This window comes from Artibeus jamaicensis, unplaced genomic scaffold, assembly GCF_021234435.1.
Source record: "Artibeus jamaicensis isolate MK-2021 breed Jamaican fruit bat unplaced genomic scaffold, CSHL_Jam_final scaffold_754, whole genome shotgun sequence".
NCBI classification, from domain to species: domain Eukaryota; kingdom Metazoa; phylum Chordata; class Mammalia; order Chiroptera; family Phyllostomidae; genus Artibeus; species Artibeus jamaicensis.
The window spans coordinates 3722267-3749191 of record NW_026522054.1 but is presented as its reverse complement, the minus strand read 5'-3'; the positions used below and the strand labels follow the sequence as shown (position 1 = coordinate 3749191).

Here is a 26925-nt window from a genome sequence, read left to right as displayed (position 1 = left end):
ATCAACATGCGTTGGTTTGGGGCCAGCTTTAGACCAGACCTCCATAGTCCTTAGAGACCGTTCAATGTCAGTGCGTTCCTGGGGCCAGGGAGTCACTTCCGGAGCAGCTGGGGAGGGAGCCAGCAGCCCAGGAACAGGGGTGTTTAGTGAGGCCCGGGCAGGCTCACTCCAGCCATCCCGGGTCAGGACAGGGGTCTTCCCGCTCACTGGAGGTCAGGCTGCCTGGTGGTCCACCTCTGGCCCTCCTGTTTGGTGGCAGGGCCGTTGGTTTCTCTCGCCTCTGTCTCACCTGGTTGCAACGACCAGGTGAGCTACTGTTTGCACCAGCACCGTGGGCATGAGGGAAGCCTTCTCTGTTATCCTCAACATACCTTCTCGTTCTTGCTCATCATCACCCTCCTTTGCAAAGAGTGGTGAAAATAGAACAATGAAGTTTGGGGAAGCATCTCTCTCTTATCTGTTTTTCAAAGCATAAAATAAAACCAGAAGCAGTAGCCTCTGCACGGCCAGGTGGGAGTTGGATTTCCCTCACCGACACGACCTTGGGCCCTTTCTGCACTCTGATGCCCAGATGAGTCAGGGTCCAGCAGTTGGTGACCGCAACAGCACCTGCTTTCTCTGACTGTCCCCACACACAGAGTGACTTTGTTCAAGTCACAGACTTCGTCATGGGGTGAGGGTGTTGGGGAAATGAAGGTTTAAAATCTATAACATGGGGACTTCCGCCAAGATGGAGGTTTAGGTGGATGTGCCGTGCCTCCTCACACAACTAAGTTTAGGGACAACTAAATATTAGCATCAGAAAACACAACCAGAACACGGAAAACTGAACTTTTCGGAAGTCTGCTAACAACTAATTCTTCAGCCCGACCGGTAAGGAGCGAAACCGGCGTCGGGTGAGGAGTTACAAAGGAGGGCTCGGTCGGACCTGGGCGCGGAATCCAGACGCGCGAATCCAGTCGCACGGGTTCCAAACCCAGGATTGGACCTAGTAAGCGACCGAGCACCCCACCGGGTGAGCGACTACAGAGGAGACAGTGGGGAGGCGGTGGCAGCGAGTTGACTGTGATTGCCTGGTTGTGCGCGAGTGAGGGAGTGAGCGGTTGGGCCGGCCGCCGGCGGCGGCGGCGAGACTCGCCGCCATATCCCCGCTCTGACCACGCCCCCACATCGTCACAACCCAGCGACCTGGGACTCCAAGGCGCCGCTTCTCCCACTTAAAGGGCCAGAACAGACCAAAAATGTTGCAGGGAGAACTCAAAGCCCCAGAGATAAATCTAAGTGACGAAGAAATAGCAAAACTCTCAGACGCACAGTTTAAAACACTGGTCATCAGCTTCCTCACAGATCTGGTGGATTATAGCCACAAATTAGAGAAACATATGAAGGCTAAATTAAGGGAAATGAATGGAATTCCACAGGAAACCCATAGAGATGAAAAAAAAACTGGGACTCAAATCAATGGAGTGGACCAGAAGGAAGAAAAAAATGATCAAACAGAAAGGAATGAAGAAATAAGAATTCAGAAAAATGAGGAGAAGCTTAGGAACCTCCAGGACATCTTTAAACGCTCCAATATCCGAATTATAGGGGTACCAGAAGGGGGAAAGACACAACCACCAGTGGAAAAACTATTTGAACAAATAATAAAAGAAAATTTCCCCAATCTGGCAAAGGAAATAGACTTCCAAGAAATCCAAGAAGCCCAGAGAGTACCAAAAAAGTTGGACTCAAGAAGAAACACACCAAGGCATATCATAATTACATTAGCCAAAATTAAAATGAAGGAAAGAATCCTGGAAGCAGCAAGAGGTAAGGGGACAATCACCTACAAAGGAGTCCCCATCAGGCTGTCAGCAGATTTCTCAAAAGAGACCTTACAGGCAAGAAGGGGCTGGAAAGAAATATTCCAAGTCATGAAATCTAAAGACCTACAACCAAGATTGCTCTATCCAGCAAAACTTTCATTTAGAATGGAAGGACAGATAAGGTGCTTCTCAGATAAGACCAAATTCAAGGAGTTCATCATCACCAAGCCCTTATTATATGAAATGTTAAAGGGACTTATCTAAGAAAAAGAAGTTAAAGAAACATGAACAGTGAAAGAACAACAAGCTCACAGTTATTAACAACCACACCTAAACCGAAAGCAAACTAAAAGGACAGCTAGATCAGGAGTGGAAACATAGAAATGAAGATCTCAAGGAGGGTTAGCAACAGGGGAGTGGGAGGAGGAGATGGGGGGAGAAGGTACAGAAAACAAGTAGCATAGACAGTAGATAGAAAATAGATGGGGGGGCAAGAATAGTATGGGAAATATAGAACCTAAAGGACTTGAGACACATGGACATAAACTAAAGGGGGGTAATGGTGGGTTGGGGGGGCAGGGTGGAGGGGAATGAAGGGGGGAATAGAACAACTGTAACAGCATAATCAATTCAAAATAAATAAATAAATTTAAAAAAAATAAAAAATAAAATAAAATCTATAACATGATTAGCGCTGTCAGCATGGTAATTCACTAAATGTTCCTAAGAGGAAGCCAGTCATTGACAAGGGCCACCTCTGCCGTCAATTTTGCATTTGCGTGACATTTTCCCTGAATGACTCTTGCTGAGTGAGTCAGTTGTTGGCAGAGAATCTGTGATGTGATCCTTCTGTGCCACTTAGCCTGTCCCTTCCTTGTGCTTGCAGGGTGCATGGGGGGTCGGAAGAAGGGGACTCTCGTGCCCGGGTCTCTTTAAGATTACTCGCCCTGCCCGCCCCCCACATACTTGCGTAACTTTGACAGATGCCAAGACTTCAAGGAGCTCCAGTCCCTGCACCAACTGCTGCTGGCACACGTCCGGGAGAGTCACCTTCTAGAACCAGTCCCCTCGGGCCCTGATTTTTGAAGAGTCCAGCTGGCTATCTATCATGCGCCCCATTTTTCCCCAAATGTGAACATTAGAGAATGAAATATAAAAATTAAGCCTCCGGGACTCATAGGCACACGTAGTCAAGCAAGAGGCCCACCAGGCGTTTCCCCGGCTCTGGGCCCACCTGAAACACAGACCTGGAGTTACCTGGCGCCAATTCCCAGGCCAGCCAGCGCCCACCCACACAGGGGGCTTCATTGTTGCTGGGGTTTTTCTCTCTCTCTCTTTGTCCTTAGTTCCCCTATACTCCCAGTAATCACATTTGCCATTGGCTGTCTTTGTGAGTTTTTAAGGGACAAATACTTAGTGACTTTTTAAGGGGTAAATGCTAACTCTAAGGTCCTCCAAAGAGACCTAGGACATCCACCTCTGTCTGCCACAGCCCGGTGGGAGGAGTTGCCCTGAGCTAGCAGCGTGAGCTGATTGGCCCGCGTCTCGGGCAGAAAAGCCTGCCGGCCACCTCTGAACCTGCGCTCTGCCTGCCTGGCCACGAGCTCGGTTTCCCCGGGGCCTCCCAGGCCTTTTCTGTCTCGTTACATTGATTACACAGCGAGCATTTCTTCAGGGCTCGGGAAGGGAGGTGCTTTATTGCAGCTCCACTAAAAACCCATTTCCACACGAGTCACCTCCGGCCTTTTTCAGTTTGGAACGTGCTTTAGACAAAGAGGAGTTTGTGTGCACCCCTTCCCACCAGACTCTCCTAAGTGGAAGCCTGGGATTTGGAACTTGGAATTTTTCCTGCCATCTAAATGAGCCCTTGTTGGCTGGGTTGTTGACACAGTGCAGGTTCTCACGTCTTTACAGCATCAGGGGCTGCTGTGGCCTCAGGGACACATGTCCTCATTGTTACCGACACGAGCAACCTGAGTTAGGCTTGCATCCTTTTCAGGACTGATTTTTGCTTCTCAACATCATTTATGATGTGCTTTGTAGCTAAATTTGGTACAAAATCACATACTCGCCGGAAGACTTCATCTGCATTTCACAATTTCGTCTCCGAAAGATGGTGTTTGAAACGATCTAATGCAAACGTCTTATTTCATAGATGACAACACAGAAACCCAGAGCAGGGTCCTCAGTAGCTTCCCTGCTGACGTGTGCCCCAGCTGGTGGTGCGGTGGCAGGTGCTGAGCAGCATCCCTGGTGGTCGGCTTCCCTTTAGAGGCCGATAGCATCCCCCAAATTTGACAAATGTTGTCTCTGGACTTTGTCAGGTGTCCCCAGCTGAGTACCACTGGTCTAGAGGTAGGCACACGGTGAGAATGTGACAACGTCAGGGGTGGGACCCAGGCGACCTGACTCCAGATTCGTCCTGTCTGGGCTGGGCCACAGAGTGAAGCTCTCAAACTGCCGAGAGTGGTTTTCGAGGGCACCCCCACAAACCCCGAGGGAGGGAACGGGGTGCAGGAGGCCGCGGGACCGAGAGCAGGGCAGGGCTTTGCAGGCCTCTGGGCAGATGCGTTGGCTCTACCCCATCTCCCGCCTACTGATGGGACCCGGCCCAGTGATCTGCTGACTCCACTTTGATGAGGGAACTCCTGTTAGACAATAGAGCCAGCGTGTACAGCTTTAGGGGGGAGAAGACCAGGGGCAGAAAAGGATTTTCCGATCATCCTCACACCAGAACCAGGGACTAGCCAGCCCCATGGCAGAGGCTCCACGAGCCTCAGACCGTGAGCCTGACTCGTTGTCAGCAAGGTGGACGTCCACCTGGCTCTGCTCTCCTTCCTCATGGAGGTCTTGACTCACGGAGTGTCTTTGGCACTTCCTCCTAAGCTGCTACACACATCCGATTTGTACAAATTTTTAAATCTGTGTCACTCTGCTCTTGTGGCCACAGGTTTAAAGGACCCCTGTAGCACGAAATATGTGGACCATGGCAGGGAGCGAATGCCCCAGGGTTTTGCCAGTTTCCGATGGACAAGGACAGGTGTGATTACCAGGGATTTCAAAGGTGGGAGGTCAGAGGTTCTCGGGCTGGGCCTGATCCTGGGGCCTGCTGGGAACCTGGGTTCCCACTGCGTAACGGTTGGAATAGAGCCTGTTCTAACATTCGCTCTCGGCGCTGCCCCTGGCCCCGAGGTTCTGGGGAGCTGGTCCGCACTGCCCTCCCTCTTCAGACAGGATTTCAGAAGGCGGCCGTGTCTCCACGCAAAGCAGAAATTTCACTCAGCTCTCTGAGTCTGTTGTCGAGATGATGCTAGAGGTACCAAAATAGAAACAGAACTTTCGCATGAAATTACTTTCAGGGAGTTACACAGGCCCTGAGAACAGAGTTAATGATCTGAGGAATGATAGGTTCTGGTTATGCTGCTGGAATCTGTGGCTTTATTCTAATAAATCATTGCTGTAGAGAAAAGTCCTTTCTCAACTCTTCCTGTGCTATTTCTTTGTTTAAAAAAAATCTTTCGAATGAACAGGATTCTCTGTGTCTCCAAGTGACTTCCTCCCAGCCGCCTGGTCATCATCCAGAGCGAAAAACAAATCTGTTGGCTCCGTGAGCTGCATTTCCCGGCCACTCACACGTGGACGGCGGTGCCCCCTTTCCCACCACAGAAAGGAAGAACATCTGGAAACTTTGAACAAAGAAAAGTCTGTGTTTATCCCCATTTTCTCTCGGTTTCCCTCCAAGAGAGAACCTCGGTTTCTCATCCCGCTCGGCCAGTGGACGCTGTGGCTGAGCGGACGCTCTCGCTCGCTCACAGTGCCCAGCTGTGCAGTGGGGCCAAGAGCTGGGTCAGCCGTCCGGACTCCGAGGCTCTGGCACACTCGCTCGAACAGCTGGAAGAGGCTCTGACTTTGCCAGAGAAGGTCATCTGGCCACAGGCCCCACCCCCCATGCTCACCCAGTATTTAGTATGAAGAGGCCTCTCTCTTCCCACTTCTCCACTTATGTGCTTCCCTTTGCCGATAGAATATCAAATCCAGAGTCTCGCTCCCCATCCTCCCCCCACCCCCTCCCACCCACCCCCATCCACCCAGCAGCCAGTGCCTGGACACTGAAGGAAAGATGAGGGCAAAGGATGCTTCCTGAGCATCCAGGTGTATTGGTTAGGGTCCTGATATGCAAAAGGATGTGATCCCCAAATTGGGGGTTTTGAGAAGAGTTGAATGAAAGGACTGTTTATGAAAGGATGGGTGGGGTTAGGAAACTAGATCAGCAGCCCCCGGCTAGTCACCCAGAGTGCCAGCACCCCCTAGGCCTGAGGGGCAGAAGGGGAGCAGTTTCTGAGCCGGATGGACAGATGTGTGCAGAGCCCTCCCGACCTGCCTTCCTTTGTTCAGAGGGTGAGCGGGTCCTCCTCCCCGGGCACTGAGCAGGGTGAAAAAGGGCAGACGGAGCATCTGGAGGGCATGGGGCGGGTTGGGGGATGGTGGGGAATCAGCCCAGCATGGACCAGGCAGATTCTTTCAAAATCGCCTTCCTCCCACGCTGAGACTAAAAGCCATCTCTGCCTTCCCTCCTGCCACCTCTCTTTGTCCTTGATGGATATGGCTCACAGCTCCCACCCCCTGCCTCACCTGGCATTTCTTATCTCGTTTGCTGCCCTCATCTCTACTATAATAATGGACGGAGGAACTAGAGGCTATTTTGGATCACCTCTCTCGCTGCTGACAGTGTGAGGCCTGTTCTGTCATTAGAGCGGCTCAGACCTGCGATGAAGGTTTCACTCCGAGCCTCACCGCGCCCGTTTTTCTCGGCGCAGAGCATCTGTGTCAGCAGCCCCGTCTGACCAAGTTCTGGCTGTGAAGGACACAGGGACCCGGTGATGGCTCTGGCCCACTCATCAGCCAGGTTGCTCAAATGCAGACTGCCCCTGCAGGGAAATACCAAACTGCATGCCCTTTGGAGGTCAACCCATCTGGCCCTTTCAGTAACATTTAGGAAATTGTTTCTTTAGATACAATATTGATACCCGGGAGACCTGCCTGAGTTGATGCTACTTGGAAGGGCATTCCCCACGCTCTCTACCCCCAGTTTTTTTCCCAAGCTCAAACCAAGAGCTATTAAGTAGACTTTTCCCTAGATCAAATAGCATTGGGATTCACTGCAAATATATTCTTACTCATTGTAATGGTAAAGATAGAGAAGCAGGTAGATGTGTGTGTGTGTGTGTGTGTGTGTGTGTTTGAAGAGTGAGGTCACTTTGCTTAGAACTGTTCGTTCTTTTGCCTTGACCTACTTCTATGGGCAAGATGGCTGGGGGGGGTTCAGTCCTAGGGTCCTCAGTTCTTGGGAGAGTTCATGACTGCAGACTCATCAATTCCTTGCTTTTGGGTGGCAAGCCATTCAATGGGGGAAGCGAGAGGTGTAGATACTGTGCACAGCATCCAGGTGTTGAACTTGGGTGCACACTTTAGCTCTTTGGGTCTCAGAGTCACACCTGTAAACAGCACAGTAAGCTCGATGTGGCAGTTACTCTCCAGCTGAATGATGGGAGGGACTTGACCATTTTGCTAGAAGCTGCCCTGCCTTAGGCACATATAAGAAGGCAGAGTTTCTTTTGGGAAAAGACAATAATCCTGGGGAAAAATGAAGACAGTTGGAGAAGAGGAAGACTGAAGAGTAGGTGGAGCGGCTCCATGAACAAAGCCGTGGGCGTGAGTCTACAGGGGCTGAGCAGGGCTGTTGAGGACCGGACATGGTGGGCATCACTCATCCATAGGGTCGCCAGGAGTCGGAGCCGACTCAAGGGCACGTAAGACAGGTGTGACCATTGCATCCGGGCAGCCTCTGAGACCTGAGCAAACACCTTTGTGGTCATTAGAAGCCAGATCAATTGGACGCATAAGGAAGAAAAAGGGCATTGAACTTCGTGTGGCCGTAGTGCCACCTTGAGCCTGACAGGATGTGTCTGCTGACCGATCAGGTCCTCTTCATGGAGAGTTCACGCCTGCTGTGAATTTACCCAGGGGGTCATTGTGTTCAGCAACCTGTCAATAAACTTCCCAGTAAGGATTTGAATATTAAAGCAGAACAGTTTCAAAAGACTTGTTACAGTCTGTCGAGCCAATAACTTATGATTTTTGAAAATCCCCGAATACAAATTTACACAATTTTGAGTTGTTTTACAACTTATCAGGCCATTAATTTAAGTTTTAATAGTCCCTCAATATACTTAATCATAGCCTGTGCTTTTTTTAAGTGATGAATTATGTTTCTGCAGGCTGAAGCAGAGCCGCCCAAGGAAAAAGCGGCTTCAGGGAGTTCTATAAAACGTGCCAAAGCGACCATAAATGCATGCAGTGGGAAGTCTGTTTTGTGCACAATTTACATGCCTTGGGCTGCGTTTGGTCTGTGGATTCCTATGTATCCTCCTCCCTTGTCCCTCCAGGCAGGCGGTTTGGGTACAACCTCCACCCAGAGCCAGGCTTGAATCCCATTTCTGCTGCTGCTTCCTATGAGACCTTGGGGAAGGCATTTTCCTTCTTTGAACCTATTTCTTACATCGCAGTAAAGGCCTGCCTTATAGGGTAGCTGGGAGGATTGGCACAGGGCAGAGTAAAGACCTCAAAAGATCTTGTTGAATGGGGACCCCATGCAAGGACTGGCACTGAGCGTAAGGGTTGACAGCATTCTCTGACCTCCACCCCCTCTGCAAAACACCCTACACACACTCGTCCCGTAGAGAAGCCAGCAGTCAGAACTCACTTGCTTCTGTATCTTTTGTAAATGCAGATATGCCCTCTGCCCTGCCAGCCAGCGTAACTACCACCTCCCGCCCATCTCCCTAAAAATGTAAGAGGTCAGAATCTGGGCAGGCTGCTTTTATGACATTTTCAACCCCTGATCTACTTCGTCATTATTATATATAGAGTCCTCTTCCTCTCCCTTCATATTGCCCTTTATTTCTCTTTGTACCCTCACCTAGAACCTCCCCAGGAAAGATCCTGTTTCGGGATACTTCCAACTCTCTTTCGGGCTCTCGGATTTGAGAATCGAGCTCCACCTGGGTGGGGGGCACTATCAGGGCCACCGGGGATAAGAAGGATGAATAAGACACAGCCTGTCCTCCAAAGCACACACACTGGTACCAATGTGAATATGAGGCTTTTTGCCTGGAGCGTAACTACCAAATCTGTGCAGCAGCGTGGCTAAGAGTTGCTCTCGAAGATGCCACCCTCCTGTCCCCACCCAGACGTCCCAATCCTCAACTCCACCTTCTGGGGAAAATTCATTATGGTCCGACTTACTCTAGTTTTATAGATGAATGCTTCTTATCATGCACTAGGGTTTATTGAATCAGTTCGTTGGGACTGGAGCCCACGAGAGCCCTCCCTAATGCCGCCTGAGGGCCCTTTGCCCTCTGGACCGAGTTATAGGTGGGTGGTATCATCGTAAGATCTCCTGGTTCCTAAGGGCCTTCAAGGTGGATCTGGGTTGCATCATCATCCTCACTTTCAGTGTGTCAGCACGGAAAGAAACGGCCAGAAGGGGGCTGGTTTTCACGTACCCAACAAAGCACAGCCCTCTGCCCCACCCAGCTCAGAAATACTGCCATCAAATTCAGAGTTCGCTCTGGGTGGCCTGTGACCTAGAAGCACAGGGTCCTTCCCTGGCAAAGCGATCCTAAGACTTCTGCTGATTTGAATAACTCTTTTTTTTCACACGTAATAAATATTGACCACCCTACCCAACCAAAACATGCTTATCGACCTTAGAAAATGTTAAGTCAAACTGTTAAACCTTGTCCTCAAACACACACTAGTATACACACTCATGCACACCGTGCAGAGCCAGGGTAGTGGTCTCCAGGGGGAACCGTGGTTTCCAAACGATGATTGATTTTCTCTAATATTGATTTCCCAATAAGTGTGATTTTAATCAGATTTTAAATCAATTTTTGAGGAGAGAAGAAAAGAATCTACCGGGAGAGAGAATAGGTTTGGATCTCATGGCGAGGAGCTTATGCTTCTGTGACGGCCATAAAGCAGCTAGAGAGGCAAAAGCCACAGAACCAGACAAGCATGGGTGCAGGGTTTGGGTTACTTTTAGAAGAAAAGTTGTTTAAACACATCTTATTTCACTTGAGAACTCAAGAGTTTTCCTCAAGTAGAACTACTGTGGAATGGAGTCAGAAGCCACTTCTATTTTGACAGCACACAAAAAAGGACATTCTTTCTTTAGCTATCAGAATCTTTAGAATCAATTGAACTGTCATTTTCCCAGGATAAAAATCTTTTGGGTTGTGTTTTTGACTCACAATGGAGTTTGCGGGAAAGACTCCATGAGGAGGGAGCCGGCATATTTCCCGAGAGGTGTGAGGCCTGGACAGCCAGCATCAGCTGGAGCTTGCTAGAAATGTGAATTCTTGGGGCCCACCTCACCCTGCTGACTCAGAATCTCCCAGAGGGGGCTCCGGCATTTCTGGGGTTCAGCAAGTAATTTAAGTTTGAGTAGTTTGCTCTTCTTCAGCGAAAAAACATGAGCTTTCCTTGTGTGCTTCTGCGAACTCAGTTCCTGAGGACCTGTAGTTACCTAAACAAAAATGTGCCTTGGGAGACCAGGTGAGCCAGCCAGCTGCCTGGCGAGACTTTACTAAAGAAAGAGTCCGTGCTCTTCACCTTGCAGGACAGAGACCTACTTGTGCTTGGCCAGTGTAGCTCAGCTGGAGATTCATCCCATGCATCAAAAGATTGAGGGTTCGATCCCCAGTCCAGGCACATCTCTGTCACATCAATGTCTCTCTCTCCCTCCCTCTCTCTCATATCAATAAACATATCCTCGGGTGAGGACTTAAAAAAAAAAGCCCAGTCACTACCTGGGAATATGGATCAGACTCAGGAAAGAGAAATGTCCAGTGGGTGAGCTAATCCACAATTCACCCCCTCTGCTTCCTCTCCTCTGGCGAGGGGGGAGAGGTGTCTCTGCTGGGCGGCTCCGAGGGACTGCTGACGTAGCCCGCTCCACGCACAGCACAGAGAAGCCCACATCCTGCGGATTTATGTGCTCTCCCCACGGCACATTTCTTCCTGAGAGGTCGGAAGCACATCTGTCTTTGGCTCTTGTCTCAAGTGCAGATATTTAGGCGTGCTTGCTCTGCTAGGTAAGGGGAGTGCCTTGCTCGTTGGCATTTTAATATTTATCTGTTCACTGACTGATTCATTATTCTCCTTGTCAAGTCACAAGGCAGACACCCAACACTGTGCGCACACACACACAGCACACTCCTAACTCTCCATAGTGTGTCATCCACTGAACAAGCGGGCGGCACATTTTAAATGCTGTGCTGCAGAAGCACAGGTTGCACGAGCGTTGTGAGTTTGTAACAGCCCCCGCTGGAAGGGTGGCGGAGGTGGTGTGGGCACTGATTTACAGATGGGAGAAGTCGGGACCCCGGACGTGCATTCTGGGGCACAGCAACGGGAACCTCCCAGCACCTGCCCTCTGGGTCCCGCTGTGGCTCCCCACTGTCCGAGTTCAGTACAGACCTTTTAGCTTGGAAAAGAAGTCTCTTCAATCCAACATCCACCTGTTTTTCCAGCTGAATTGCTTGCCCCTCCTCCACCCTGCCCACTCCAAACCACATCAGAGTGAGATCACAAAACGACACGCGTGTGCCAGGCCCTTTGCCAGGAGCGTCACATGCAGCATCTCATGAAATCCTCAGAACTGCTCCCATGAGGTGCAGAAACTTTTACAGGCTCCAACTTACAGATGAGGAAGCTGAGGCATGGTGAGGCCAAGAAATTTGACCCCATGGCTACTTGCAGCTTCCACGGCTCTGCCCACACACTCTGCCCGGTGCGCCCGTGTCCCGCCTTGGGTGTCCAGCTGAACTGACTCTTCTTCAAGTCTCATTGGACACCTTCATGAAACCTTTCCTGGCCCCACCATAAGGGCCCCTGTGGCCCCATACAGAAATTTTTGTACCACTGTTACACTTTTTTCTCAGCCCATCCACCGTAAGTCCCTCGAACACAACAGCTGGGTTTTAAGCTCTTTGTAAGCTCAGAGCCTTGCTTGTTAGCTGGCCCAGATCAAGAGATACTCAGCAGATGCTGAAGGAAGGAAGGAAGGAATGGATGGAGGCTTCCTGAATGGCTGGGGCCTGGGTGTTTATCCACTAGAATAGTTTGGTGGGGGCGAGGGCGTCAGCAGCAGCCTGGGAGGGTCCCCGGCGATCGTGCTGTCCAGTCTGTGTCCCTCGGCCAAGTCTCTTCTAGCCTGAGGTCTCCAAGTCCAAACAGGACGGACTGAGCATTATGCTCTGAAAGCGGACAGAGCTCAGACTCTTTGGAAATAGAAACAGGGCAGATTGTGGTGGGTTCACCTAGAAGGCGAAATAAAACAGTGCTGGGGAAGCTGGAGCCTAGGAACACGCTCCGTGTTGCAGACACCCACAGTAGTAGAGCCGGGTCCACTCTGCGGAGCCGTGACAAGGGCTCCTGCTGCATCTGCGCCCCCAAGGAGCGCCGATTCCGCCCAGTGCAAAAGGGCCTGGGCAGGACACTCGTGGGGCCCGAGCAAAGTTCACTTTCCTAGCTCGGCAAGCTACAGGTGCACCCGTCCGTCCCTGCGTGTGATATCCATCCCTTCACACACAGCCCCGTGGGGGGGCTCTTCATCTCAAGTGCAGGAGCCCACCTGGCCAACCGGGTGCCTTTCATCAAAGGTTGCCGAAGCCCCTCAGCCTCAGGGAGTTGTCCCCTCCCACACCTCCCCACAGCTGTGGCCTTCCAGGCCCGGAGGGTTATCATTGTTGGAATGCAAGCATATGTCATAATGTGTAGCTTTTTTTTTTCCGATCGTTACCGTATGCACACTGCAGAAGACTGCAGTTAGGAAAATATGCCATTTATTTGGAACTTCTTTCCCTGACCTCCCTCTGATTCTCCATAAGCCTTCTAAGAAGAAAGGAAAGAGAAAGCACCTCCTCCGAGTAATCTTCCACATTAGAATTTTCCATTCTGCTTTGAACGTCAGTCCTGATGCCTGCAAGGGCTTCTGGGCCAGGGTAGAGAGGTGGCTACGGAAATGAGAGGTGGCCGTGGTTTGCCCCTGGTCTGAGGGGGCAGGGGGTGGGATGCATTAGTATTTGCTTCTTTCCCCCCAGCTGGTCTTCTTGCACCCCCTCTTCTTATCACGTGTCCTTCACCTCGGACCCCCTCCAGGGTTGCAGGTGTGTCGGGTCCCACCCTGTCCTCCGATAGGACGGAGCGGCAAGCTGGGGGTTCATTGGAGCTAAGCCGAGAAATTCACGTAGCTTTGCTTCTGAACCTAAACCTTAACCTTGAAAGTAATGGATCTGAGATGGAAAGGCCACCGTTTTCCTTTGGTTTCATCTGCAGCCCCTACTGTTCCTCTTCCCTCCCCCTTCCTCCCTTCTCTGTCTTCCTCGCAGCCCCAGCCTGGGCCGGGCGCCTGGTCGGGGCTTCCTGGACGGCCAGTGAACGTGGACAGGGTGGGCCGGAGGGTGCAGGCCTTTTAGAGGAGCTGGCAGAAAGAATTGGGGTGACGTTGGCTAGTGCCGCTGTCACTGGACTTCCTTAATCTTCCTGAAGAAGAATGAAAATCTCTGAGACTGACCATGGGTCCTGGGGTGTGGGCAAGGCGTCGGCATCAGGTTTTCCTCCTCCCTCCTCCCTTCCTTTCCCCCCCTTCCTTCCTTTCCCCCCCTTCCTTCCTTCCCCCCTTCCTTCCCTTCCCCCCTTCCTTCCCTTCCCCCCTTCCTTCCTTCCCCCCTCCCTTCCTTTCCCCCTTCCTTCCTTTCCCCCCTCCCTTCCTTTCCCTTCCCCCCCTTCCTTCCTTCCCCCCTCCCTTCCTTTCCCCCTTCCTTCCTTTCCCCCCTTCCTTCCTTCCCTTCCCCCCGTTCCTTCCTTCCCCCCCTTCTTTCCCTTCCCCCCCTTCCTTCCTTGCCCCCTTCCTTCCTTCCCCCCTTGTTTCCTTCCCCCCTTCCTTCCTTTCCCCCTTCCTTCCCTTTCCCCCCTTCCTTCCTTCCCCCCTTCCTTCCTTTCCCCCTTCCTTCCTTTCCCCCTTCCTTCCTTTCCCCTCTTCCTTCCTTTCCCTCCTTTAGTGGGAGGCGGTCATGAGGCTGTGGAGTCTGGCACGGCAGGCAGTCCATTGGGCACGTGTCAGGCTCTGATGAAAGTTAAATTTGAGCCAAATTCAATTTTAAACTTTAAATTTTAAAAGCCTTTACGTTTTAGCAAAGACTACTCCAGATTTCAGCCTCTTGGCCCCAGCATCCCCTCTGATGCTTTTTCTCACTAGGAGAGGTCCTTCCTCCTCCTCCTCCTCTTTCCTGTCCTGTGGGCTGCAGAGTGCAGGCCAGAGAAGCAGCCCAGCCTGGAGTGGCCACGCCCGTGGCTTCTCTAGGAGGGGACGCCCCACACCTGCACCCACCCAGCCTCCCCAGTGGGCCCTGGGAAGGGCGCCTTCTCCCCCAGCCCCGTGCACCCGGCCCCCTTGGCTGGAAAGGCCTCGGTGCTGAACCGAGGGGCCCTGTGTTAGGTGACCTGCCACCGGCCCCCAGGAAGCCCTGAGAACCAGGTGAACGCAGGCACCTGTGCAGGCCTCAGCCGCACATGGGAGGAACACAGTCATCACCCCATGGGTGCTGCACGTGTTTAGTAGAACTTACGAGTCAGCATAGACGGTCTGACAAAGAACACGCGCTTAAAGTGATGACCACCCTTTTTGATTTCGATCTTATTGCGGCGCTTCACAAAATCCCACGGTGCATCTGGTAGCTGGCCTTTCTAGACAGTCAGCTGACCGGGGCACCTGCCGTGCTTTCGGAGTCTGGGTGTTGTTATTTATGTAGGTCAAAGGCCAGAAGCAGTGGGATATTGAAATTCCCGGGACCGAGGAGAGGCCGGCAGTGAGGTGAGAAGACGCTCAATCAAGTGTCAGGTTATTAGTGAGCTGTGGTTTTCGTGTCGATGATCAAGTCGGCCTCGGGGGAAAAAAACTGGCCCCCCCCCCGTCCTGCTGTCTTCCTCGCCGGCAGCACCTCTGTGGTGACAGACACGTCGGCAGAGGCAGCATTTCCCGCGTGTTTGCTGTTTAATGACGGATCTGTTAGCACTTCCATCACAACTCACACGTGGGCGTCCGTGCTAAGTGGGCCCTTTGTTAACAGGAAGCACCAAAACCCAGGCCAGGGACCTCTGGAAGATGCCCGCTGCTGCTGCTGTCTCCGCTCTTGCTTCCACGCCGTTTTACCTCTTCAGTGGGGGTTTCAAAGGAGAAAATAAGCACGGTAACCCCAGACTGACCACGCTCGTTTTTCTGTCAATGTTCAGAAAAAATCTCCGATTGTCACTTACCCAAGATTTACCAAAAATGAAGCAAAGCGCCTTGTTTCTCTCTTTCTTGTGTGCTTTACCTGGGGTTGATACAACCCGGGTGGCCTTGGGAAGGTGTGGAACCTGCTGGAACTCTGTGCGGCATGGGGAGATGCGGTTTTCCCTCTCGGGTCTCTCCTGTGTGGGCATAAATGACTAGGAACCTGGTGACTCAAGTCCCCTAACCCCCCAGGTCAGAGGTGGGTGCAGGGAGAGCAGGGATCATCTGTAAGATTCTTGAGGACAAGGGTATGGTGGGAACTCTTACTTACCAAGGGCCTACTATGTGTCAAGCACTTAGATTACTTGCTTAATCATCCTATAAATCCTTCCAGATTGTGGTTATTATTCTCATTTTAATGATGAGGAAACTATGTAAAAATAATACATTCAGCTCTGGCTGGGTGGCTCCTTAGGTCAGAGCATCATCCCAGACACCAGAAGGTTGTGAGTTCGATTCCCAGTCAGGGCGCATACCTAGGTTTTGGGTTTGATCCCCTGTTACAGCACATGTGAGAGGCAACTGACCATGTGTCTCTCTCTCACTCTTGTTCTTTCCTTTCTCTTCTAACATCAATAAATATATCCCTGAGGACTAAAAATTTTTCTTTGCAACGATACATTTACAGTCACAGTGCTATTATTGTAAAGTGGTAACAGACAATAGTCGCTGAGTGCTCTTGATGTACCGACACTGTCATTGGGGGCCTCACAGACGCCAGCTCTTTTAGGCAGCGCTGTCACCATGACGAGGCTGTAGGCGCAGCACACGTGAATGACGTCACTGTCCCCAGACACATCGGCCAAGGCACGGCCAGAACCCCAACGCAGGCCGCCCGTCCCCAGGGTGTGTGCTCCCCAGCTCCCAGCCACACTCCACCTGCTCACAGGGAGGACACGCCGATTGCTGGGGTCCCTAATACCGAAGGAGGCCCCCCCCAGGGATGCCTCGGAATCCCAGGTCCGGCTTCCCCTCTGACCCGAGAGTGCCCGAGCCTCGGCGTGCCTGCGTAACTCAGCTCGTCCATTTAAAATAGGTTCCCTCGTGCAATGAGCTGTGACAGGAGACCTCTTCTAATGGGCTGCTGTCAGCTCTCCCATCTTCGCCGACAGCCCAGGGCCTGCAACGTACCTCTCTCCGTCCTTGCAGCCTGGCCACTCTCCCCAGCCTGCTAATTGGTGGGGGGGGACCTGCTCCCAGAGGCTGCCCACCAGGAGCACTGCCCTTCCAGGGGGGCTTTTCTCCTGGCTTTATGCTCCCCGCCAAGCCGAGTCCCGTGCTGGGCTTGCCTGGTGACAGATGCCCAGTGATGGAGTGCCTAAGGGAATCTCCCTCCCCTCCGCCCCCTGGAGCTCTTCGTGACTGAGTGCATCTCATTACTGGGCTCCACTTACTGGTCTTGCACATGTCCTCTTGCCATTAGCTTCATTGTGCCACTGCTTGTCACCTTCCCCAGGCTGGTCTTCGGTAACGTACATCTTCCCTCTCTGATGGCCTCGCCGCTCATCATTTGCTGTCTGGCACCTCATGCACTCACCCACTGGCACCTCTGAGCAGCCAGCTTCCCCCAGTGCTGGGACAGCCCCCACCTGGCTCTGCAGAGGTGGCTCTGCTCAGGCCCAGGCCCAGGGCCAGGCAGAGAGGTTCTGGCCCTGCTGGTTTTGGCGGGGAGCAGCGCACCCCTGGCTCTGACCCAGGCCACTCACTCTGGAGCAAGCAGGTGATAGGCCACCTTCCCTTCACCTCTGCAAGGCTTCGGACAAGTCACTGAAGTACCCAAGCCTCAGTCTCCTGAGCCTTCAAGTTAGGGCAGAGGTGATAATCATCATAATGATATTTTCTTAGCAAGGTTGCTGGGAGCCAAATGGAAGTAAGGTAGTCCTTAGTAAACCCAGAATCTGCGGAGTGTTTGAAGATGGGGTGGCAGGGGTGTGGAGGGCCGATGGGGTGACTGAGTCCTTGGTTTTGTCCAGAGCAGACACCCTGCCCCAGAATTGACCCGCAGTGCTCTGTCCGCACCCACCTTGAGACTCGGCACAGGGTGCTACTCTGGACCTCCTGCTGGTGGATCCAGCCCTGCAGTCTTTGAGTGGGTTGTGTAGGGTTGTTACTGCGTTTTATGCAGACATTCAATCCGATTTTGTTTTGTTCTGTAACTAATGACTAAACTGAGCCTAGAATCTCTGGCGTCCCTTCAGATGCGGATCTGTGATTCTTAATAGTTACCTGTGTTTTCACGGAACTCGAACCTTGCAAGACGGGCTGAAAGCTCCCTCTGTGAGTTTGGGAGTGCGACCTGCTTAGTCCCCCCTCCCCATACTCCCTGGGGCTGGAGTTGGACCTCCAAGGTTATTACTATTTGGCAGATAGTTCTTGTGGTCTCCTAACAAATCTTGAACCATTTTGCCCTGTGAAACCAACAAGATCTTCCTTCAGGAGAAGTAATTTCAGATCATTTCTAGAAACCGTAGTAGAAAAGTGTTTAAACCTTCTCTTTTTGTAAAACCCAATTCTGATTCGTCACAGAACATCTTTGCCTCTCTCCCTGATGTTAAGTGGACATACTGGGTAAATTAAAGGGGAAGGGAAAGTCTTATTTATGGGGCTCAGAGGGCCCGTGGTGGGTTCGCCGTGGAATCTCACATTATACTATAAAGAGCAAAGTACTATTTAAATAATGGCTGGAAAATTGCACCCTGCGTTCCTCGCAGTGTGTTTTACAAATTGGCACTTCATCAGAATCTCTTACAACGGCTCTGTCAGAATGCCCCAAGCCCAGAAAGACGTGGAGGGTCGATAATTTCTTGGGAGACCGGGAAAGCGAGCGTGCGGAGAAGTGCAGATTGAACAGTGTGCGCTGTTTCAAGTTCCTGTCTCCCCACTCATCTCGTTTTGAACGGCTGGAGAATTTCCCCGAAGGGGCTAATGGACCGTAAGTAGACAGTGTGAGCTCACTCATCACACCGATAAGACGGAGAAGAAAGGAATAGAATAAGGGAAATTCCCCACTTAGCTTTTAGATGCCGCGACCAAATTTTACATGGATTACTCACCTTGACAAGTATGTCAGCAAACCATATAGTCCCATTTCATTTGGGAGGGGAGGGAAGAGGGGAATAATTTGTTCTCTGTCTCTCTGGTTGCCATGGACGTGTATGTTTATTAAAGAATTTTTTGCTTTAATTTTTAGAATTAAGCTTAGGAGAAAGGCTTCCGATGCCATTAGTTTGCTGTGGAAAGGGATACAAACTCCTCCCTCCCTCCTTCTTCTCTAGAACAATATTTTGCATTTGTATATATCGCTTTGTATCTGCTGGTTTCTTCACCACTGTCCTTCAAGGGTGGCACAACTGTCCCACTTCAGGGCTAAGGAAAGCAAGGCCCAGGCCTCAGGTCGCATGGCCACTCGGTGGTGATGTTTGGATTAGAACCCGGTCTCTGGGCCCCTCGCCCACTGCAGGGCCCCCTGTACCCAGAAACTGTAAGAAAGGGGATCGATTCACCAGGAACAGTGAACCCAGTTTTTACCCCTCCGCCAGGAGGGGCTTTCTGGTGTGCACCGAGGACAGCAGGGTGCCCCTCCACATTGACCCTCGCTGTCATCGCACAGAGCCTGGGGTGTGCACTCGGTCTTTCGTCCACACCTTGGCTCTCCCATCTAAGGCAGAGAGGGTCTCCTGGGAGTGACAGGATGGTCCAGATTCCCATGGCTCCCACATCACCAGGAGGACCCGCAGCATCACTACTGCTGCGCCCGGGCCTCGCTACAAGGGAACCGGGTCCTGGGAGAGCGATGTCAGCTGCCACCGGGCTCTGCAGTTCGGCGGCTCGGTCCCCACAGGTGACTCCTTTGGTTTTGGATGCCCTCTGACCATCTCGCTTTTTCTCCTTTTCCCTCCCTTCTTCCCGCTGATGGGATCGGATGAACCTTCTTATTAGCCTCTGACTTGCTTTGGAGAACAATTTCTAGCTGAGTTTCAGAAACCTAACAGATGTGAGTGTTTAAAGATAATTCTTGTACTGCCAGGATTGAGGCAAAAAGGATGCCAAATGGTCTTTCTGGTCAGGTGATCTGAGGCCACCGGACCAGTCTCTACTAAGCTTATTAAAAATATCTGTGAACTTTAACATTGGTGTAAAGAGAATCAAAACATGGAAATGCACAGGAATCGAAAGATGTTAGAGTTAGTTTACTTAGCAGCCTTTGTCACAGACATGTGGTCCCTTAGCATGTGCTGTGCTCAAGACTCCGGCCAGGGACCAGTCACTGTTTCACATGCGTCTGTGAGGTCCTTCACTGTGGGGCCCACAAAGGACTTTAAACAAACTCATGCACAACAAGGGTGGCGAGGCGCCCTTCTTCTGCCACTGCTGGGCCGTTGTCCGTGGTCTGCCTCCCACTGGTGAGGGGTCCTTAGACTGGTCCAGTTTACCCGAGTGCTCCTGAGTGCTGGTCAGCCTCCCCCAACAGGCCTGTGGGGAGAGAACAGCAGCAGAGAGCCACCCCTGGTCTGCACTGTGCACCCACCATCCGTGACCAGGGACAGGCAGGGTGTCCGTCTGCATTATCAGTGCCCGTGCGGCCCTGTGGCCATGTGGCCATCAGCATCGCCTTCACCTGCATGGGGTGTGCGTACGGGTCGGTGCTGCCTCCCTCTCAATGACTGTCTCATCGATCCTTCCCCTCAGTCCCACCGTGCCCCCCAGGAGGACGTGCCCAGGTGATGAGTGAGCAGGATGTGGTAGGGCAGCTGCTGCCCAGAGCAAAGGCTGTCTCTCACCATCCACTGACTAATTAGGTAAATGAGGCAAAGTGAGGCCTCGTCCAGTGAGATCTTTGCTGGAGGCAGTGAATCCAGGTGTCAGCCCCCCCCCCACACACACACACACACTGTGCCTTTAGCTGTCAAGGTCACTCGCCTGGTTCTGCCGTGGGCAGTGACTACCGACTGTCACCTCTACCCCGGGGGCTGGGCAGAGGCTGTGCCTGATAACACTGCAGGACAGTGGCCCCCAAGCTGCAGGGACAGGAGGGGGTGGAAGTGGGTGTCTTCTAGAACCTGCCAGGGTTTGCAACAAAAGCCAAGAACTTCTTTCTGGCGAGGAGTCCAGGTACTTTTCTTGACCCCAAGTGGTATCTCCTGAGCACTCCAATTACCGAGGATTAGACCGGAAGGGGAGGGCTAGACTAAAAGAGCAAGGGCATGAGGGAGGTGAAGCAGAAAAACCCAGCTTCCTTCCTTTTTAGGGGGAAAAATATCCATTTATTTGGAAAGGAATGGGGCGCAGCATTTCCCCCAGCCCAGAGTTCAGTGGGCTTTTAAAGAAGCGTGGATGTCCTTGGCCAACCGGCAGCCGGAATCCTCAGCCTGTCTGCAGAAATTGCAGTGCACACTTGGAACTTCATTAAGATGCAGGAGAATTCCTCTCTGACAAATGATTCTCTAATTCAGCCCCTTCTCTCCTGCTTTTCCTCATAGACATGGCTTAGCTCATATTTTATATTCAGCACCTCTAGTTACCCAGAAATTGCATGTGAAATTGTGAAATGGAAAAGCGGTGGGCCATGTGACTCCATCAGTTCTGCCTGGCATGGCATCGGCCTTGACTTGTGCCGTTCAGAGGCTGGGCTGGGTGGGGGACTTGCTTACCGAAGGCCTGGGGCCCCTAGACACCTCCCAAAAGGTGCAATTTGAAGACGAGCTCTTAGCACGCCTGCTGTGTAAATGGGGCCAATCGATAGAAATGAAGGGAACTGAAATAAGATTGGGGACACTCACAGTGAACGAGAAAATTGCCAGAGTGGATGCAGACAGACGGGGTGGGGGTTGCCGTCACCTGCAGGCTGACTGTGGGACGTGACGACGCTGCACTAGTAGGAGCCTTGTAAGGCCCAGTGCTCGGGCCCAGCTCGGCCTGCAGCGAGCCCACCCTGCTGTGATCCACAGCACCCAGAGTCCAGGACAAGGAGTTCCAAAACCTCACTGGTAACACTGTGGTTGGGAAAGGCTAGGACATTGTGATTGGAGGGCACAAGTATAGGGAGGAGGAGGGAGCGGAGGGGGAGGAAGAAGAGGAAGAGGAGGAAGGGAAAGACCTACTCTGGGATGGAGCACCCGCCTGTGCTCAGTACTTCACATGCCAACTCCTTTCGTTCTTACAACAGACCCACCAGACGGACATTGTTATTCCTATGGCACAGGTGAGGACACCGAGCCTCTGCCAAGTCCGGCCGTGTGGGGCAGGGGCAGTGGCCATGTGGGGAAGAGTGGGCTTTGGAGTCAGCCAGCAGGAGGGGAAGAGCCCCGCCTTAGCCTCCACAGGTTCGGGGATTTGGGACAAGCTCTGTGGCGTGTGTTTTCTTGTCTATAAAGTCTGGGCGAGTGCGCCCACGCCCTGGCTTGGGGAAGGGTACATGCGATGCTTTGGGCAACAGCACAGCCCTAGCTCGCAACCGACCCTCAGGGAACGGCGGGGATTGTCGTGTGACCTCACAGTGGGAGAGCCAAGACTTGCCCCCTGGGAGGCGGGCCTCATCCAGGCATTGTGCCCTGTTCACCATGACCCTGGTCTCTGGACCCACACGCATCCTGTTCTTCAGTGATGAGAACAGCTGGGCCCAACGCCCTATGAATTCTTTACATTTCAGCTTTATACACTGCGAATCAGTTCCCATGCCTCGGTCTGCAGGGCTGGGTGGGCGGGAGGACGCCCTCACTCTGTGATGCGCAGCGCAGTATAATCCATAGGTTCTCCTCTGAGCGTGTCTGTGTGTCTGAAATATTTGATTCAAAGACTTACAGCCTCCTCCCCAAAGTTGCACCACTGAGATTATATCAGACCTGGCCATTGGTTGGATGAAGAAGGCAAGACACAGGGAGGAATTTAAAGATAACCCTGTACAGAGCTTCAGAATTTGCTTCGTTGCATTACAAACATTACCTGTGTCCATCTGGCTGCCCTGCTGGTTTACAAATCACAGGTCTTTGCATCCCCAATGCCTAGCCCGGTGCCTGGCACAGAGCAGGCACTGGACACAGTCGGGCTGCACCAGCAGTTCGGCGACGAAGGGCTGGCAATGCAGGAGCTGCTGTCCCTTTTCCTAGGACTGGAGGCTTCAGCTTCCCTTCCGCAAGTTCTGCGTTCGGTCTTGGGGGCGGAGCTGAGTGGGTCAAGGGCACCTGAAACGTCCACGTTCAACTACTCAGGGGGTGGGTCTGAGATGTGCTTTCATCCCCTGAAAAGTCAACTTCCAGGCACTCACTTAAGGGGGTCCCCAGTAACACAGTTCAAACAAATCTTTGATCGCTGTTGCCCCTTGGAACACATTTCAAACGCCAGCCCTTAAAAACAGGCCACCGCATGGGTCTTTAATAATGACACTAATGAATGTGGATTTTTTTCCTTCAAGAGTCCTGATGAGCAGAGGCAAGAAGTAAATTATGGGAGCGAACTTTTATGTCCATGGTTTATTGATCTGTGAGCTTCCAGGGACTACACCCGCCCCTAATGCCTGGTGGCCCGGGTTACTTTTCATCCATGTAATTGGGCCACCAGGGTACCGTTGAATTTCTATTTATATTAACAGGAAGACAAGGACGTGCCATTTCAATAATAAAGTAATGGACACACGGAAATATTCTACCTGGTAATTATAAATAAATCAGTTTTCCCACAATCCACCGAGGCTCACGTTGCTAATTCATTGGGCACGTCATCGGAAATTTATCTTGGGAAGGTTCCATGCTGTGCCATGAACACTGATGTGTCCAGAGTATACTAGGGTGACCCATCATTCAGCATCCAACTTACTCCACGTCTGTCCTGGTTCCTGTTTCTTAACAGGTGAAAGTCATGCTTCGCATTTGTTCCACGCTGGCCCGCGACACCTCGGAGTCCAGCTCTTTCTTAAAGGTGGACCCACGGAAGAAGCAGATCACCTTGTATGACCCCCTGGCGTGTGGAGGTCAGAATGCCTTTCAGAAGAGAGGCAACCAGGTTCCTCCCAAGATGTTTGCCTTTGACGCGGTTTTCCCACAGGATGCTTCTCAGGTGGGTGTCACCCCTCCCCGGGGCCAGGCAGCGTTAATTCATTTCACGGAGCTTGCACTCATTCACTAGGACCTGTGGGCTCTCTGAGGGGCCAGTTACCCCCACTACCCCGCACAACAAGGTGTAGCAGCCACTGAGTGCTCCATTGAACAGCCCCGTTCTTCGGGATAACTGTTGTCATACCCTGGGCAGGACCATTGTGCCAGGATATCAACAAACTCTGTCCTTGGGGACAAGGAAGTACGAGCCAGTCAGTAGGGGCATCCAGAAGCAAAAAGACAGCAGGGAGTTTCAGGGACCCCTGTACTGAGGTGCAGGCAACTGGTCCTGAGGACCCTGCCCGCGCCCCCACTTCTGGGTGTGGGCGTGGAAGGGGATGAGTGTTTCTGGGAGCTGGATTAGAATTAGTCAGGACCCTAGAACCCTGGAGAGGCGGAGTCTAGAGTTCCAGTGAGGAGTTGGAGCACCAGGCAGGGAGACTGAGGCTGACATGCAGTCGTGTGGCCTGGAATGGCGGACGGTGGGGGAGGGGAGAGGCTAGGGACAGCCACTGTATCGGTCAGCCCCTGCTGCATGACAAACTGCCCTACTAAAGTTCAGTGGCTTAGACCAACGAGAGTTTCTTATTGCACGTGAGTCTGTGGGTCAGCTGACCTTCCTCTGCTCCCAACTCGGCTCATTTCTGTGTCTGTGGTCAGCTCTGCGGATCTTGGCTGGCTGCCGTCAGGTGTTTGGGGGCTGGCTGGCCTTAGGGTGCTCTAGAATGGCCTTGGCCAGGTCGCCTGGTCTCTCTTCACGTTGTCTCTCATCAACCAGGAGACAAGTCTTGGACTTGCTCTCACGACAGTGGCATGATCCAAGCATGTAGGCCTCTTGAGGCTGAGGTTCAGAGTCGAAACACCACGTCTTCTGCTGTGTTCTGTTGACTCGGGTTGGAGGGCTGGGAGGAGACTCCCTTTATTGATTAAGGTGCTGCCAAGTCATATGGCAAGGGGCATGCACCCAGAGAAGGGTGGACAACTGTGGCCATTTCTGTTAATCTGCTATGAGTGTGATCTTAGGAGCTCACAGTGCCGAGATTCCTAGATGAAATTCCCCAGAGCCAATCCCAGCAGGAACGGGTGTCTGGGAGAAGATTCAGCTGCACCATCCGGGGAAGTTCATGTGCAATGAATTGGTGCAAGTGAGTCTCCTTGTAGACATCTATAACTGAGGCTGTAGGTAGACAGTAGCCTACTTTGCCCGCATGTTGGCATCAGACACTTGCACCTTCCCGATAAATTTCCAGCACTTTCCAAGATTTATGCAAAACCGTTGATTTTGCATAAATCTTGGAAAGATGTGTGTAGCAGAGTGACTCATAGCCTCTAGCAGAACCGGGAGCATAACAACGACCATTCGCAGCTCCTATTAGTTTTTTCCACGTTGCGCCTCAGTGTAGAAAGACACGGTGTTCACGCGGACGCCCGGAGACGTGCGGTAGGCCGCATTCATTAACCAGCTGAGCATGCGGTTTCCCCAACCAGCTCACTGTGAAAAGACAAGTGCTTTATGAACAAGTTCACTGGTTTCCTCCTTCATTTCATTTTCCGTGTTTGGTACCGCCCATGGGCTCACTAAGCTCAGCCTGACTTTGGGTCTAATAAGCGGCCTACAAATAATTCAAATAGCGCAGTTAAAACTTCTCAAAGGCCAGTCTCCCAGTATTCCAAAGTAAACCCTAAATTCATCGTGGACGATGCATGCCTTTCAAGTTCATTCCAGAAAGAGGAGCCGCTTTTATTGCGAGTCTCTATTTACATTTCAGACCTGGTGGCAGAGCCGGTCTGCTCCGTGTGACAGACACGTTCACTTTAGAACACTTCACGTTTGCTGAAATTTTCAACACCGCACATAATAAACCGCACTTCAAGAACATCTGCCGTTTTCAAGAAGATGCCTACGCATCAACCCATTTGTTCTTCCTGGAATTCGGTGGCGGGGAGGCAGGGAAGCTCCTCTCCCCCGACACACAAGGACCCTGAGTCTCACAGATGAAGTCTCTCGTTTACAGTCCCTTTCCTGAGCGGATATCTTCTCTAGATTCTTCTCTGGGTTCTGCTCCATATGGTGGTGTGTCTTTGGCCACCTGTCATTTTACCCACTGTTTCCGAGCAGTGTGTCCTTGGACAAGTCGCACTTGTCTCTGAATGTCTCTGGTCCTCAGTGTCATCTGTAGAATGAACACAGAACCCAAATGTGCCTCCTCAAGGCTGTAGCGAGTCCCTGAATTGACACCCATGAGGTACTGAGAACACAGTGCTCAAAAAATGTGAGCTATTTTTACTATTAAATCATCATTTTTAATGCTGGTATCATGCTGCGGCTGTGGCCAGCCTCAGCCCTCACAGGGCAAGCTCCTTCCAGCCTCCACACAGAGGGGCCAGACAGTGTACGGGGTGGCCTGTGCTCCAAGGTCCTTGATGCCAGCTGCCGTTGTGGGCTCAGAGTTTTGCTTTCTCTGCCCTCAGGAGTCATCCTTAGTGTCCTTGAGTGTCCTTGGCTGTCCTCTCCTGCCTGCTGGGTCTGGCTTTGGAGAGGGGACACAGTCCGTTAGAACTGCCATAACAAAATAGCACAGACTGGATGGCTTATAAGAACAGAAATTTATTTCTCGTGGTTCTGGAGGCTGGAAGGCCAAGATCACGGTGCTGGCAAATCTGGTGTCTGGGAAGAGCCCCCAAGCGGCGCCTTCTTGCTGTCCCCTCACGTGGTGGAAGGGACCAGAGAGCTCTCCGGGCTTCTTCTATAATCCCACTCCCGAGGGCTCCGCCCTCATGACCTCATCACGGCCCTCAGCGCCCACCCCTGCTACCACCACACTAGGCTTCAGTCTGAGAATGTGGGAGGGCACAGATTCAGTTATTAGCAGGAGGGATGGGGGGGCAGGATTCAGACCTGTGGGGCAGCAGAGGCTTCTTGCGGACTTGGCCTTGGCCACGGGGTCTGCACTCAGGCTGCCTGCTTCACTCAGCCCTGGAAAAGCAGCACCCAGCATCAGGGACTGGTGTCACCTCCTAACACACACCAGAGGGCACAGCTCACTCCCCACACTCCTCAGTGGGTGCCGGGCAGGAACTCGGCCAGGGGAGTCCACCAGCCCTGAGCCGTGTGCGCCTCTCGCCTCTCCTCTGCCGGACCTGGGCACCGGAGACGTGCTGAAGGCCCTTCGGTCCATGCGCAACCGACACTCTCCCTGCTGACCTTGAATCTAAGGCAGTTTATGGATGCATCAGGGTGGGCTCTTAGCCTCCTCACCCCCATCTCCCTTTATGTCCAATAAAGGCTGAGTTCATTCAGCCTCTGGCAAATTCCTTTAAGATTCTACAGCCTCCGTTTGGGGGGTTTTCAGCCAGGCTCTCATGGCCTGGGTCCTGTATCTATTCTATGATAGATCCTGTGGTCCCCACCCCACGGCAGTCCTGTCCTGCTGTCCCCTTCGCTTAGGAGTCGCCCCCACCAGAGTTGCTGAGGCGACCTCCACCGGAACAAGCCACGGCGGTGAGGAGTGTGGTTTTTCCCTGCCGGCGGTAGAGACCACTGGTTTCTGAGCTCTTAGGTTCATTGTGCTGCCGCAGCCTGGCGCTGAATGACTGCATTCACGGCCTGGCCCCAGCGCTCAGG

At 52.3% G+C, this 26925-nt stretch overlaps 1 protein-coding gene across 1 annotated transcript in view; it reads left to right on the top strand.

Annotated features, from left to right (window-relative positions):
• KIF26B (kinesin family member 26B) overlaps window positions 1-26925 on the top strand; it is a 385937-nt gene that overhangs the window by 291698 nt on the left and 67314 nt on the right. Inside the window, exon 6 of the mRNA XM_037150905.2 lies at window positions 23056-23262. Coding sequence (XP_037006800.2) covers window positions 23056-23262 — 207 coding nt within the window. The remainder of the gene's footprint in view (window positions 1-23055; window positions 23263-26925) is intronic.